The sequence below is a fragment of the Aulostomus chinensis genome, chromosome 6 (genome assembly GCF_037954235.1).
Source record: "Aulostomus chinensis isolate RoL2024-O1b breed Wild chromosome 6, RoL_Achi_v1.0, whole genome shotgun sequence".
In the NCBI taxonomy this organism is placed as follows: Eukaryota; Metazoa; Chordata; class Actinopteri; order Syngnathiformes; family Aulostomidae; genus Aulostomus; species Aulostomus chinensis.
This window is the reverse complement of record NC_141325.1, coordinates 7,284,775-7,299,709: the sequence shown is the minus strand read 5'-3', so window position 1 is coordinate 7,299,709 and position 14,935 is coordinate 7,284,775. Positions and strand designations below refer to the sequence as shown.

Below are 14,935 nucleotides of genomic sequence, written 5' to 3'. Positions count from 1 at the left end.
GAAGTCTTTTCTTCATATTTGTCACGCAAACGCTTTTGAGCTTGTCATGAAATGTGCACAGTTCCTTTCCAGGAAGTCCACCCAACTTTTGCGACATGGTGATGCTGACATTGTTTGAAACAATTCCTAAAAGGTTACATAAGAGATTCCAATATGTTCTAAGCATGTAAAAAAACTGTTGTCATAACTTGGTCTTTTGCAAAAGTTTAGCTTAAAAAAATTAAATACAACAAAATATATGAGTTGATAAATGTCATGTAGGGGAAATGAATAAAAAATGATGACTCAAAAATGTTAAATTGTACAAAAAAAACATCTTTTGAACCAAACTGTTGCTCTCTTGTCTCAATTTGAAGCTGTGAAGTGGATCAAATGAACTGCTACAAAATGTATCCTTTAGCGACTGATTTCTTTTTCTTCATCACCCGTGTTTCTTAGATTGAACTGAGCAACAATGCTCCTCCAGAGGCGGAACAAGGAAGAAGAAAAATAAATTACTGAGAGAAAAACCCTCCTGAGGCGTCGAATGACTCCTCCCCCTTCAGCAATAAAAGCACGGCTGTCTTTGAAACAGGACAGATTTGTACCTGGATGCAGCAGGACACTGGAAATAAAGCAAGTCGAGCTCCACTTTTTCACAGGTCCAATTTCCATTACAAACCATTTTGGTTTGCTTTTGTTGAATGTTTTCAAGTTTCAATTTAAAAAAGAAAAACAAGGAAAATTCAGAAAAGGCCAGACTCACCTTAGTCGTATTTATCTCACTACTCCTGGAGTGACGGTGCAGTGAACGCAGTTTCTGCAGAGATGAATCGCATCTTGTGCCTTTTGGCCTTTACTCTTTACCTGAGCTTTCAAGTGAACGCTGGTGAGTTGAACCTTCTTCTTCTGTCTTTGAAATAAATGTCATGCATTCAAATTAACGTATTGTTTCAGAAATAATAAGTCCATTACAATTTATTAGGCTAAAATGTAGGCCTGGTCTGACTTTGGGTGAATTAACTTCATCCAAATGATTTAATTGTGTCTCAAGTTGAAAAAGCCATGCTGGTGGGAAAGAGAACATCAGCTCCCTCAGGATCTACATATTGAATCAGACTGAATTGTTTTTCCATTCTCAGAATCGCGGTTCAGCAAGAGTGACATTCAAAGAGCCGTGATTGCCGCCAAGGCCAATGTTGATGCAGCCTATGAGTATTCTAGACAAGAGTACGTTTTTTTTTCTTTTTTGCAATGAAAAGAAATATCTTAAATGAAATTTATATATATTTTTTTTGTATGTTGCTTCAGAATGTTCATAATCCTGACCTCTTCTCAAACCTCAGGAGCCTTGACCGTGTGAAGAGACATGCAGCGTCACCCGCAGATGTGCTGCGGCTGGTCAAGCAGCCTGCTGGCTTGACCCGAACCGCAGTGCGCGCTGCTGACTACATGGACAACACCATCAGCCTCCTCAAGAAGTCTCTGACTCATCGCCAGAAACGCTCCATCAACGCCACAGGTGTGCATCCAACATGTGTTTTATTTTTTAAATTCTAACAACTTCCAACTGCTGCTAAGACTTTTTGTTTTATTCTTTGCCTGTAGATCTGCTCTCTGAAGAGGAGCTGGAGTTCATCGCTGATTTGACAGGTTGCTCTCCGAGACATCGGGTTCCTTCTTGCACTTCAACTCCCAATCTGGACAGGTTTCGAACAGCAAGCAGCGTCTGCAACAACAGGTGCGTCGGCTTTTGTTGTGCAGCTTTAAAACTAATGGTTGAAACAAAAAAGAAGATGAGGGATGAATAGCTACTTGAATGTTTCCCCTTGGAGTCATTTTGATTCTCCAGGCGCGCACTGTGTCCCTTTTTCGCTTCATCTAACGAATAAAAAGATTGAAAACAGGTTTGGACTGCCTTTGTATTCCAAAATAAAAATAAAATTTCTATATTGAGATGTTGGTAACACTTTTTCTGTCACATTTTCTCTACTCTCTTTTTCCCTACATTTGCTTTCACTTTGTGAACAGTTCGATGAATGCAGAATGTCACAAATCAGAGTTCATGGTCTGATGTGTTCCTCTCACCTTTAGGGCAAACACACGCTGGGGGGCTTCCAACATCCCTTTTGTTCGCTGGCTCCCTGCTGAGTACCAGGATGATATCTCTCTACCCAGAGGCTGGGACCCTGATGTTGGCTTCAATGGAAACCTTCTTCCCCTGGTAAGGATGTCCATCCTCAGCTGCTCCATTGACCAACTTATTCAACCCCACCATCTAAGCAATGGTATCAAAGACAACATTTTTAAGGGCTTCATTCTCTCTCAAGGTAAGAGAGGTTTCCAACCGCGTTCTACGCACAGCGAATGAGAATGTGCAGACCGACCCACTCTACACTCACCTGGTGACCATGTTTGGCCAGTGGACGGACCACGATCTGACCTTCACCCCTCACTCGCCTGTAATCCGATCCTTCAATGATGGAATCGACTGTGACAAGACTTGTGAACGCACAGAGCCCTGCTTCCCTATCCTGGTCAGTGTGACTGCAACATGGGAAAATACATCAACCCCCCCCCCCCCCCGCCCCCACTCAACCTATCTGCTTCTTGTCCTCTGAACAGCTTCCCCCGAATGACCCCCGCAGAAACAGAGGAGAGGAGTGCATCCCCTTCTTCCGTTCATCAGCAGGCTGTGGATCTGGAAACACAGGGCTAAAGTTTGGTGCAGCGACGCCTCGCCAGCAGATGAACACTCTCACAGCCTTTATCGATGCAGGCCAGGTGTACGGCTCAGATGACACCAAAGCTCGCTTTCTCCGGGACCTGACCTCCAATAAAGGGCTTTTGAGGGTCAACACACAGTTTAAGGACAATGGCCGTGATCTCCTGCCCTTCAGCACCATGCCAGTCAACATTTGTGCCACCCGAAGCCGGGTCACCAATGACAGTAATGCCGAGGAGGTGCCCTGCTTTTTAGGCGGTGAGTGGCAGAACACAAGCTGTTACACAAACCTTCGGAGTGGAGGATGAAGCATTTTCACTCATTTGACTCTTTTGTGACTTTTTAAGGTGATGAACGTGCCAGTGAGCACATTGGTCTTTCCACCCTACACACCCTAATGATGCGTGAACACAACCGTCTGGCCCGAGCCCTGGCTGAACTGAATCCCGATTGGAGTGGAGAGAGACTTTACCAGGAGGCCCGCAAGATCATGGGTGCATATTTCCAGGTTAGACTTGGCTTAGCTGCATGGGCAGCGGATGAATTTTCATCATTCTGTGCAGTGACCTCATCCAGTAAGTTGGTTTTTTTCTCTCTCTCAGGTCATAACTTTCAGGGACTATTTGCTCCACATCGTTGGCCCAGATGTCCTTGCAACCAAGTTGTCCACCTACCCTGGATATGATGAGACTGTGGACCCCAGCCTCTCCAATGTGTTCGCCACAGCTGCCTATCGGTTCGGTCACGTGATGGTTCAGCCCTTCATGTTCCGTCTTAACGAAAACTATGCGGAACACCCTGATTACCCCAGCCCACTGCTCCACAGAGCCTTCTACACACCGTGGAGGGTAGTCTTTGAAGGTATCAGCAACATCCCTGATCTGTTTATGCTTCCCTTGATGGAGGATAAGTTCAAAATAAATAAAATTGTGTTTCCTCAGGTGGCTTGGACCCAATTGTGAGGGGGCTTGTGGGTCGCCCAGCTAAGCTGAACACACAGGACACCATAATGTCTGATGAGCTGAGAGACCGGCTGTTTGAGTTCTTTGCTGAGATGGCATTGGATCTGGGATCACTCAACCTGCAGAGAGGAAGAGACCACGGAATCCCTGGTATTTATTTAGTCCTCACACAGTAACCCAACATAATCGTTATTTCAAGGCAGAACGCATGTCGTATCATACATCATCTCAAACTGTGCGATGTATTGCCGCTATCTTAGGCTACAACAAATGGCGCCAGTTCTGCGGTCTGTCACAACCTCAAAATCGAGCAGAGCTGGCAGCAGTGTTGGACAACAGGAACCTGGCTCAGACCCTGCTGAATCTCTATGGCACTCCTGACAACATTGATGTTTGGGTGGGAGGAGTAGCAGAACCTTTCGTCCAGGGAGGAAGAGTGGGACCCTTGTTTGCTTGCCTCATTGCCACTCAGTTCCAGAGGATTCGGCAGGGAGATCGGTAATCAGATTAGATCATTCGACATTGCTTTGGGCCTGGATGTGTTGTCGTTCCAATTTCACATTCAAATACAAACTGTCAATTCCAGACTTTGGTGGGAGAATGATGGCGTCTTCACTGAGGCCCAGAGGCAGTCCCTGAGGGAAACTTCGCTTGCCAGAATCATTTGTGACAACACAGGCATCACCGAGGTACCAGAAAAACCCTTCCTCTATCGGCCACGAGGATTCGGCTACACCATGTGTGATGACATCCCCGCCTTTGACCTGACTCCATGGAAGGATAATTGTAAGTTGATGTACTGTTTTCACAGGAAAATAGTGTTGAAATTTTGATTTGTAAATTATTGATTTGATCCATTTCATCATTTCTAGTTACTGACCCACAAAGAGGATTTTCTGGATCAGCAGGTGAATAAGACATTCCACCAATTTAACATAATTCATGAGGTAAATTCTGTTGGCCTAACTCTGTTCTTGTAATTATCAGGACCACGAGGACCACCAGGTCCACCAGGCCCCCCTGGCCCTGTAGCGAAAGTGGCCTTCTCTGTGCGACTGGGCAACAACTTCCCCTCTGCTGGCATTCCCATTGCTTTCCGTGAAGTCATCTACAATGGACAAAACAGCTATAACATCAAGAACGGGCTTTTTACTTGTGAGATTCCAGGAGTGTACGAGTTCCAGTTCCACTGTACGATCTACGAGCACGCTGCTAGTGTGGATCTGCTGCGCAACGGAGTTCTGATTCTGCATTCATTCACCACCAGACAGAGTGGTTACATCACCGCCAGTGGTAACACTTATATCAGGCTTGCCAAGGGAGACAAGGTCTGGCTTATTGCAAACCACGGTGGCAATGGTCTGACCCGCGACAGTTACTTCTCCGGGCATCTGTTGTTTACTGAGTAGGACACCTGAACCTGCTCCTGCTGAACCCAGTACCAACAAACACAGTACAAAAAAAACAACGCTTTAGACGCACATGGAACATTAAAGATTCTCAGGATGTTGCTAAGATGAGGAGAACCTAATTCCCTCGTGTCTTGAGATTACTGACGTCACTATTAAGATTTGAAGAAGCTGCTCAAACTCTTGGAAATAGGGTTGCAATAACAATGTCATGACGAACATGTGAACATCTTCACAATATTTTATATGTATTTTTTTTTTACAGAGAACATTGACAGATTCATGTTGATTCTTCAAGGTTTTAATTGTTGTAGTACCCTCACACCTGCACTTAGTATTAAAAGAAGGGCAAAGCTTACACTTTCTTGGATCTTGAACTGCCAAGAAAAATATCAGCACTTCTTTGAATGAATGATTTTTGCTGTTTTCTTTAGCTGTTTTCATGATGTATAATGTTTGAAAGATGTGTCTGGAAAATTAAGTAAATGTTGGTTGATCTTTTAATATTTTGATTGTTTTTTTGTATGACTGTGTCTTTTTTTCACTGAATAAATATCAGAACCTGAATGTAAAAACAAATCTTGTGCCTCATTATTTCTAATTGATGATCATACAGTTTGTAATTTAAATCACAATTACATGTAACTGAATAATCAATTCATATCAAGAACTGATGGTTTTAGATGATAACTTTTGAGTGAACAGAGCCTTTAAAGGCAAAGGCAAAGGCAAATTTATTTGTATAGCACCATTCATACACAGGGCAATTCATAGTGCTTTACAGAGGTAAAGAGAGAATTGAAAGTTAGAATCAGTTTCAAATCAAAAACGTGAAGTAAAACATTCAAAAATCATTTAAAAGCAATAAAACAGCTTAAGATCAATTCGACAGCAGACAAATCAATATTAAATCAATCCATTTATCCCAAATCACCCAGACCAATCCCAAATCAATACACTATAAGAAGGCTGCAGTAAACAGCAGTGTTTTCAGCCCTGATTTAAATGAGCTGACAGTTTGTGCCCCCCTCAGAGTTTCAGGGAGTTTGTTCCACAGGTGTGGACCACAGAAGCTGAAAGCAGCTTCACCCTGTTTGCATCTGACCCTGGGGACACTGAGTAGACCTGTCCCTGATGACCTGAGGGGTCTGGATGCTTCATACCCAGTCAGCAGCTCTGACATGTATTTAGGCCCAAGCCCATTCAGTGACTTATAGACCAGTAACAGGATTTTGAACTCAATCCTTTGACACACAGGGAGCCAGTGCAGTGATTTCAGGACAGGTGTAATGTGGTCCATTTTCTTACTGTTGGTCAGGACTCTGGCAGCAGCATTCTGGATGAGCTGTAGGTGCTTGATTGATTTTTTACTGAGACCTGTAAAGACACCATTACAATAATCTAGCCAACTAAGAATAAATGCATGGACGAGTTTTTCCATGTCTTGTTTAGAGAGAAATCCTTTGATTCGTGCAATGTTTTTGAGATGATAATAGGCTGATTTAGTGACAGTTTTTATGTGGCTCTTAAAATTCAGGTCTGAGTCCATAACAACACCAAGGTTTCTAGCTTGGTCGGTGGTTTGTAGTGTCATTGAGTCAAGTTGGCTGCTGACCTCAAGCCTTGGGTTTTTGGGAACAAACACAATGACTTCTGTCTTTTCTGCATTGAGCTGGAAAAAATTCTGGCCCATCCACTGATTGACCTGTAGGATACAGTCACTCAGTGAATGCAGTGGACTGTAATCGCATGGCGACACTGTAATATAAAGTTGAGTGTCATTAGCATATGAGTGGTAGGAGATGTTATAGTGCTCTATGACCTGGGCCAGTGGGAGCATATAGATGTTGAACAAAAGTGTCCCAAGAATAGAGCCTTGCGGGACCCCACATATCATCTCTGTTCGCTCAGATTCACAGTTCCCAAGCGAGACAAAGAAGTCACGATCTCCTAAGTAAGATCTGAGCCAATTTAGCACCGCACCAGAAAGTCTAACCCACCTCTCCAGTCTGTCGAGCAACATGGTGTGATCGACTGTGTCGAATGCGGCACTAAGGTCTAATAGAACCAATACTGATGTTTTAGATGCATCAGTATTCAGGCATATGTCATTTAACACCTTAACAAGTGCAGTTTCAGTGGTGTGGTGTGGTTGAAAACCTGACTGGAAAGCATTGAAGAGATTGTTTTGGGTCAAGAAAGAGTGAATTTGTTGATCGACTACTCTCTCAATGATCTTTGACAAAAAGGCAAGGTTAGATATGGGTCTGTAGTTACTTATTACTGAAGCATCCAGATTAGGCTTTTTTAAGAGAGGTTTGATTCCTGCAGTTGTCAGTGCCCTGGGAAATTGACCTGATTGAAGAGAAGCATTTACTATCTTCAATACATCTGATGAAACACAATGAAAAACACTTTTCAGCAAGCTTGTAGGCATCATATCAAGGCAGCACGTCGTGGATTTTAAATTCTGAACCGTTTCTGTCAGAGTTGCATGGTCTACGGGTTGAAATGTTTCTAGATTTCTGAGAAACTGAGGAGGAACTGGTGACATAACTAAGTTGCTTTTGGAGGAGCAACATACTGTTTGTCTTATCTTCTGAATTTTATCTGTAAAAAAGGCTGCAAAGTCACAGCATGACTTGTTGGACACCAGTTCTGCAGGATAGCTGCTGAAGGGTTTGTCAGTCTGTCGACAACAGTGAATGAGGTGCAGGCATTGTTGGTGTTATTTTTGGTCATCTCAGAGAAAAAAGACTGTCTTGCCTTTTTCAATTCTTGGTTATAAATGTGAAGACTCTCTTTATAAAAGTCATCGTATACCTGGAGTTTGTTTTTACGCCATCTGCGTTCAGCCTGCCTACACTTTCTTTTTTGAGCTTTCACCAGAATGGCGTTCCTCCATGGTGACTTTTTTCTGCCAGATATAACTTTGGTCTTAATTGGAGCAATGGCATCCATAACAGTCATAACACTGGAGCTAAAACTATCAACAAGGTCATTGACAGAGGCTAAGGGCAGAGTTGGTGATGATGTAAAAGCCTGAGTGAATAATGTACCAGTGCTGTTGTTAATTGACTGCTTTTTTATCACCTCTGCTTCACTTTTGCAGAGATTGGCAGGGACAGTCATTTTAAACTGCAATAATGATCAGAAAGAGCAACATCACTCACCACAACATCAGAAATGTTCAGACCCTTGGAGATAATTAGATCTAATATGTGGCCCTTGTTATGTGTTGGATCCGTTACATGCTGGGAGAGTCAAAAGATATCCAGAGTATTTAAGAGTTCCTTTGCATATCCATCTTTCACATTATCAGCATGAATGTTAAAATCCCCCACTAGAATAACACAGTCAAACTCAATGCAGATAATAGACAATAGTTTGGAAAAGTCATCAAAAAACAGTGCATTATGTTTTGGGGGCCTGTAGATGGTTCATGATATTGCACAACAGGAGGCTCTCAACTGAATAGCAACATACTCAAAGGAGGTGAAACTTCCATATGACATCCTCCTGCATTGGAAGGTTTCATTAAACAAAATTGCAACTCCACCTCCTTTCATATCCACTCTAGCTTCACTAATGAAACTGAAGTTAGGGGGCGCTGATTCAAGAAGAACTGCTGCACTGGTATCTTTGCCTAACCACGTTTCAGTTAGGAACATGAAGTCCAGGTTGTGCTGTATAATGTAATCACTGATTAGAAATGATTTGCCTGCTAATGACCTGACATTTAATACTGCTAGCTTTGATATGTTAGAAGCAGTATCTATAGGACCGTGTACTGACTGTGGCTGACGTGGAATGAATGTTAAATTTGACAATACTCTGTTTCTTGGCAATTTAAACATTCTTTTTCTATTGCCAGTCATAATGTGAACTGAGGAAGATTCCAGTATGCTGGGCCCCGACTTTCGCTGGGAATGGTCAGGAGTGACATCATTGGAGCCTGGACCCAGAACACGTCAGCAGTCAGGGACAGGGAGATCTAAGTGTGCTGAACTCTTATCAGCTTGTGGAGGATGAGTCTGATGCTCATTTTCAGTTTGATGCCTGTGTGTGGACGGTGGGGGTGGGGCACGTCTTAACTTCACAGAAGGCCGAGGGCGTTGCAGGGGAATGACAGGAGAGAACATTGCAGTGGGGCGGGGGGTGAGTTGTGTCCCAGCAATGACCAGCTTGTTCATGTGGTCAAAGAAATCCATGAGGGGGGATGATGAGGGTGACAACGTGCTCACAGTGGATGGTGACCTGGGTGGAGTTTGGAGGGGTGTGGAAGGTGGACCCTCACAGGCACTTTTTGGTGCTGAAGGCAAAGAATCCTCTTCCTCTTCACCCTGACATGGGGAATCCTCCTCTCGTTCACCCTGATGTCTCTCATCACTGGATCTCCCATCAGCTAGAGGGTGTGCTCCTTCCTGATGACATTCATCTCTTGTCTGTATCACCTTGTCCTCTGGAACAGATTGGTGATGCAGGCAGAAAGATATGTTGGACATAAACAGTTTGACTCCTGACCTGTTTAGGAAGAGTCCATCTCTCTTGAAAAGATGTCTGCGGTCCCAGAAGAAACTAAAATTGTCCAAAAAGTGCATGGAGTGGACATCAGATGCAGATAGCCATGTGTTCAGAGCCATCAACCTGCTGAATCTCTCAGCACCTCTTCTGACAGATGGAAGGGGGCCACTGATAAAGACCTCCACACCCAGAGAGCTGACTGTGCTCAGCAGATCAGTGAAATCTTGTTTAAGCACTTCAGACTGTCGATTCACAATGTCATTCATCCCCGCATGCAAAATGATCTTTTTAACAGTCGTATTTGCTGCAACAATACCAGGGATTCTTGCTGTCAAGTCAGGAACCATATCTCTCGGAAAACAGAGAACCTTCGTGTTTTTACTGCACATGAATCTCAGATCTTTGACAGCGGCATTTCCCACAATCAGAGTTCGGGGCCCAGTTGTTAGCTTGGCCTGCGGCCTGCTAGCTGTTCAGACCTTACACTTCTATGTGGTGATGAGAGGTTTTCCAGTTCATCAGATGGAGATGCAGAGTCTTGCAGTCGTGCAGCATATCTGTTGTGGATCAGGACAGGCTGTTGTACGGGTTGCTTGCTTTTCATCTTTCCTTTAGCAGCTATCCACGGCTGTGTCCTGCTCTGCATCGGTGTTGATGAGGAGGAGGTAGATGGTAGCGCTGGCCAGCCGGTAGCATCAGAGATTTCTGGGTGGACGGTTCTGCCTGTTAAACGTCCTTCCATGTTCAAGGGAGCAGATTCCTTCTCTAGCTTCGCTCCTTGGCTGTTCCAGGGACTTTTGAGTGAACAGAGCCTTTAGCTGGGGATGTTCTGAATTACGCCGGTAGATGGCAATGACTTACAATGTTTGACATTTATTTGACTCTTGGAGGGATAACTCGTCAGGTTTTGGATGGATTTTCATGATCAAGTTGAGGTATTATCTCTGAATATATTTGATAGCACGCATATAAGCTTCTGTAACTTAACTGGTCCCAGCTGGGACTGGGACTTGACGAGGGCGGTCGCTCTCCAATATTCTGTCTGGTCTCCATCTCTGTCTCTCTGTCTCAACTTTCTGTCTCAACTCGGCTGTGAATTCTCCAAGCTGAACTACTCTTGAATAATCATTGAATTGATCAGCTGGTCTCTCAACGCGATTGACACCATCATTTCGACAAGAAGATCAGGATCGGGGGAGCCCGCATGCCCGGATGATACCCTTCCAGCGGGCAACGTTTTCGATTCCTGGGGAAGCTGGCGTGTCGAGTGCTTGACGCCACTCTCCACGGAGGATGTCGAGGACCTCTATTTATTTGGTTTCATGGTTGTGGGACTTCTCCTCCTCGGATTTGGAGGGGCCCTCATATACCGTAAAATTGGCAAGACGACGGCTGCCACCAAGTCTGGATCTCCACACCTGCCAGTCATTCGTAACAAGGTTGGCAGAGCGGTGCAACAACAGACTGAGTTAATTCTTGAACTAAAGGGCAAAGTGGAAACCATCTCGGAGGAGTTGTCCGCTTTGCGAAGAAGTTGATGTTAAGGACCAGGAAAACAACATATAATTTGGATTTGACTGTAAGAGAAGAGGGATTGGAATGTGTGCTCCTCTGCCTCAAACCCAAACACGGCAACCTTATCAGCCACTGAAGGACATCTGCCCCCATTGTTTATCCTCCTGGAGAACTAAACCCATGTTGGTGACACAAAATTGCACCCCGTGTATTTATGTGCTCTGAGCTTCATGTGTGGACGTGTTTAGATGTGCACTTGTGTATTTGCTCACATTGTCATGAATGAACTCAAACTTGGAGGACGTATGCTGCACCACATGTGGTGGCACCATGTTTTTGCGCTCTTTGGCACCTTGTATGAGATGGACGTACATTTATGCTTGTGATTGTGTTGTATGTTCTATGTTGTGGTTGCAGCATGGGCAAATGGCCCAGAACCAATTTCTCACTTTGTTAGACAATAAAGTTAATCTTGATTCTTGAATTTATTCCCTTCAACAACAGACTGCTGCACCCACAGTGCAAGAAAACGTGTAACTTTACAACACCCGGATTTTCTGTTGCTGCTGTGCTGAATCTCTGTCCCAACAGTTACAGATGTCAGCCTATCACTCCAACTAATGTCCACTCACAGGTCTACATCTTACAGTACACTGAATTCAATTTTCTCCTGTTAATATTCTTTATGTATCTGTACAACCGGAAAGCTATGTATCGTCTTTGTTTACAGATATTGTTAAAGTATATTCCCAACATTTTCCTTGTTCTATTCTATTGTATTCTCGTCCTATTTATCGCTCACTCCTTTTTGCTTTCCGTACTTTTTTGAACTTGAGAATTTCCTAACAGTGGTGCAGTGGTCAGCACTGTCGCCTCACAGCGAAAAGGTTTCAGGTTCGAGTCCCAGCTCTGGCACAGGATCTTTCTGTGTGGAGTCTCCATGTTCTCCCTGTTCCTGTCTGGGTTCTCTCTGGTACTCCAGCTTCCTCCCACAGTCCAAAGACATCAAGAGGGGACGAGGCTGATTGATACTCTAAACTGACCATAGGTGTGACTGTGAGAGCTAATGGTTGTCTGTCTGTATGTGTTGGACCTGTGATGGACTGGTGCCCCATCTAGGGTGAACCCACCTCATGTCCGAAAGTCGCCAGGATAGGCTCCAGCCCCCCGGGAATGGGGGAGCTCACAGCTCAGCTCACACCTTTTCCTCTGCAATATGAGGTTTAACTACAAACCCATTTTGTCACAGAGCTCCACATTCCTGAGTTTGGTGGGTCACAGCCCCCAGTGCTCTGATAAGTGCCGGCGCCACTGTTGCCTTCACGCCCCACATCTTCTGTAGCTCCTCTTTCAGCCCTTGGCATAAGGAGTTTCTCATGTTACTTCCTCTTGATGTTGCTGTTACTTGCGATTCCTACACCTCTGCTACTATGTGCTTAACTTCATCATGGCCATCTTTGCACAGCCTGTACCTGGGGTCCTGTCTGGTGTGCTGGACACTGGCCTATAGGGGTCAGATGGAAGTATTCATTTTCTGCAGTACGTACACGACTGAAACAGAAAAATACAGACCTTCCAGAGAGAGATTAGAAGACTTTATTATAATCTTTCTTTTGTTTCGAGTCGGGAAGCATTTTTTGCTATTTGTAAAACCTGTTGTGAATGCAGTCTGACAGCTTGGTTTTGAACAAGTCTGACGTTATTTTCGTCAAAGTTCTTTCCCAGCCGCTAATGACCAGACGGTTGAATGCCACTCTGTGTGACAAAACGAAGGTCTGGATTACTTGTTTCAAAATGGTTGATGTTCCATAACTGAAACGTTTCCTGGTGACAGCGACACTCTTGTTCATTCTAGCTACCATATAATCAACGTGGTCCATCCACGAACATCTTTCGTCCAGCGCAACATCAAGGAGCTCAACGTTGGTTTTTTGTTTTGTTTTTTGAAAACAAGTATATATTTAAATCCAAAAACAAGACCAAATCATTTCAAATGCACCCACTCAGTCACTGAGCTAAGTTCAATCATCAGAAAATCCTGCAGCTCTTGATGCGTCGCTGTGGCGTTGAGCATAGTTGAACCTTCCACTTACATAACCACTTTAATTTCATCAAGTACTGACGGAAGTTCACCTGTGGATACCGATGGCACAGACATCTGTAGCAGCTCATTTGAGGAACTTATCAGTTGCAGGCTCGTAACTTCTCAAAAGTATTTGATGCCACGATGAACAGAAATGACACTGCTGTTCCTGGCAAGCCAGTCTGCCAGGAAAAGTACCTCCTGTTACCTCTCAGAACAAAGGACAAAAATGCTTGACAGCTGACAACTCCAACTACAGTGCTGTGCATGGTAACGGCTGGTACAAGTCAGGTATGCAAGACAAGATGCAGACAGCCATCTCTGATTATCGTGACATAAGCAAGTGATTAAAAAACTAGCCAGCAATGGGGAATAATCATATTCATGAATGTGCCAAAACCTTTATCAACTTTTCAAAAGAAATGTAATGTGCAGGACTGACTGGACGACTGGTTGAGGTGGTGATCACACAATTTGAGATTTTTAATTTCCTTTTGAAAAAATTCGCAAAGCAACGGGAAAAGATTACAAGTCAAAGAAACCCTCACTAAAGTCTTTCCTCCTCCTCATTCAGGCGTTGACTGTGAGAAACCAAATCACTGGCTCACTGATAAATTGTACTGTGTTTTGTTTCTGTCTGCCACAGACAGGAAAACTGCACTGAAACCTGAGGATTTTGTTTGCAGAAAATATTTGAATTAAATAAAATGGGTATCATTTCGCTTCTACCTATCTATCTTTTCATTCTTATTTCAAAGTGGATATTAAAACGTGGTTCATTTATAACCCTCATCACCCACTAAAAGTAACTTCTTCTTCTTCTTCTTCTTCTTCTTCTTCTTATTATTATTATTATTATTATTGACTTGTTAAAATGTGGATAAGAAACAGTCATACAATCGGGAAATGTTTGGCGGAACTTGATTTGTCTTTTTTGGTCACGCAAACTCGTTGAATCACGTCAGTCAACGTGAACGCTTCCTCTCCAGGAAGTGAAATTCTTCCGACATGTCAGACGCTGAACTCACGTGACGGTAAACGCTGCACACCAACAAATATACTGCGGTCAGATTACAGGAAGGATTCCACCAGATCATTGACTGATAGTACAACTATTACGATTACTACTACGACTCTACTACTACTACTTTAATATTTCTGAGAATTTAAATTCAGTGAATTCACTTTGTCAGAAATAATTACGAATGCAAAACGATTCTCAGTCACGTGCGCAACATCAAATCTAAGCAGTGAATTCTGTAGGAACAATAAATAAATCGATAAATGAATAAATAGCCAATTATGTCGTGGTTGACCTGAAAACTTGAATCAAATTAAACTGAAGGAAATGAACCCCCTTAAAATGTTGTTCTGATCGCAGCGAGCCTAAACGAACGAAAAAAAAAAAAAACGAACCAAATCTGCGTCTGAGTCGAATCATTTTTTATTCGTCTAATAACGAACATGTTATATATTCTAGCGTGACAAAGGCCCAGCAGCAAGATGAGAGATGAAACACAAACATATTTCACAATCCCCCCCCCCATCTGGTTTCCCTTCAACAAACGATTAAAAAAACAGCTCTGTTGCTTTTTTTTTTTAATTCTTCCTCGCTCTGCCCTTCTTTGTTCAGCGTTATTTACCAAGGATGCTGCTGAGGAGGAACGAGGAAGGAGACAAGAATTCACTGAGAAAGATAGTCCCTCACTGCCCCTCCCCCTTTTACTCCTGACAGATA

General features: G+C 43.5%; 1 protein-coding gene across 1 annotated transcript; it reads left to right on the top strand.

The window, feature by feature from the left end:
- Positions 1–573: 573 nt before the first annotated feature.
- LOC147259916 (eosinophil peroxidase-like) lies at positions 574–5,391 on the top strand. Its single transcript, XM_086206167.1, has 14 exons — positions 574–868; positions 1,122–1,209; positions 1,326–1,501; positions 1,588–1,720; positions 2,074–2,203; positions 2,310–2,516; positions 2,605–2,962; positions 3,052–3,212; positions 3,307–3,565; positions 3,646–3,816; positions 3,927–4,164; positions 4,253–4,452; positions 4,539–4,574; positions 4,654–5,391. The coding sequence occupies exons 1-14, from the start codon at positions 808–810 to the stop codon at positions 5,073–5,075; spliced, it is 2,640 nt and encodes an 879-aa protein (XP_086062293.1). The 5' UTR covers positions 574–807; the 3' UTR covers positions 5,076–5,391.
- The last annotated feature ends 9,544 nt before the right edge of the window (positions 5,392–14,935 follow it).

Excerpts from the sequence above, each read along its gene's own strand:
- LOC147259916 (XM_086206167.1), top strand. The coding sequence starts at position 808 with ATGAATCGCATCTTGTGCCTTTTGGCCTTTACTCTTTACCTGAGCTTT. Across the intron at positions 1,210-1,325 it reads TATGAGTATTCTAGACAAGA|GAGCCTTGACCGTGTGAAGA; the intron begins GTACGTTTTTTT and ends CTCAAACCTCAG. Across the intron at positions 3,566-3,645 it reads GTGGAGGGTAGTCTTTGAAG|GTGGCTTGGACCCAATTGTG; the intron begins GTATCAGCAACA and ends GTGTTTCCTCAG.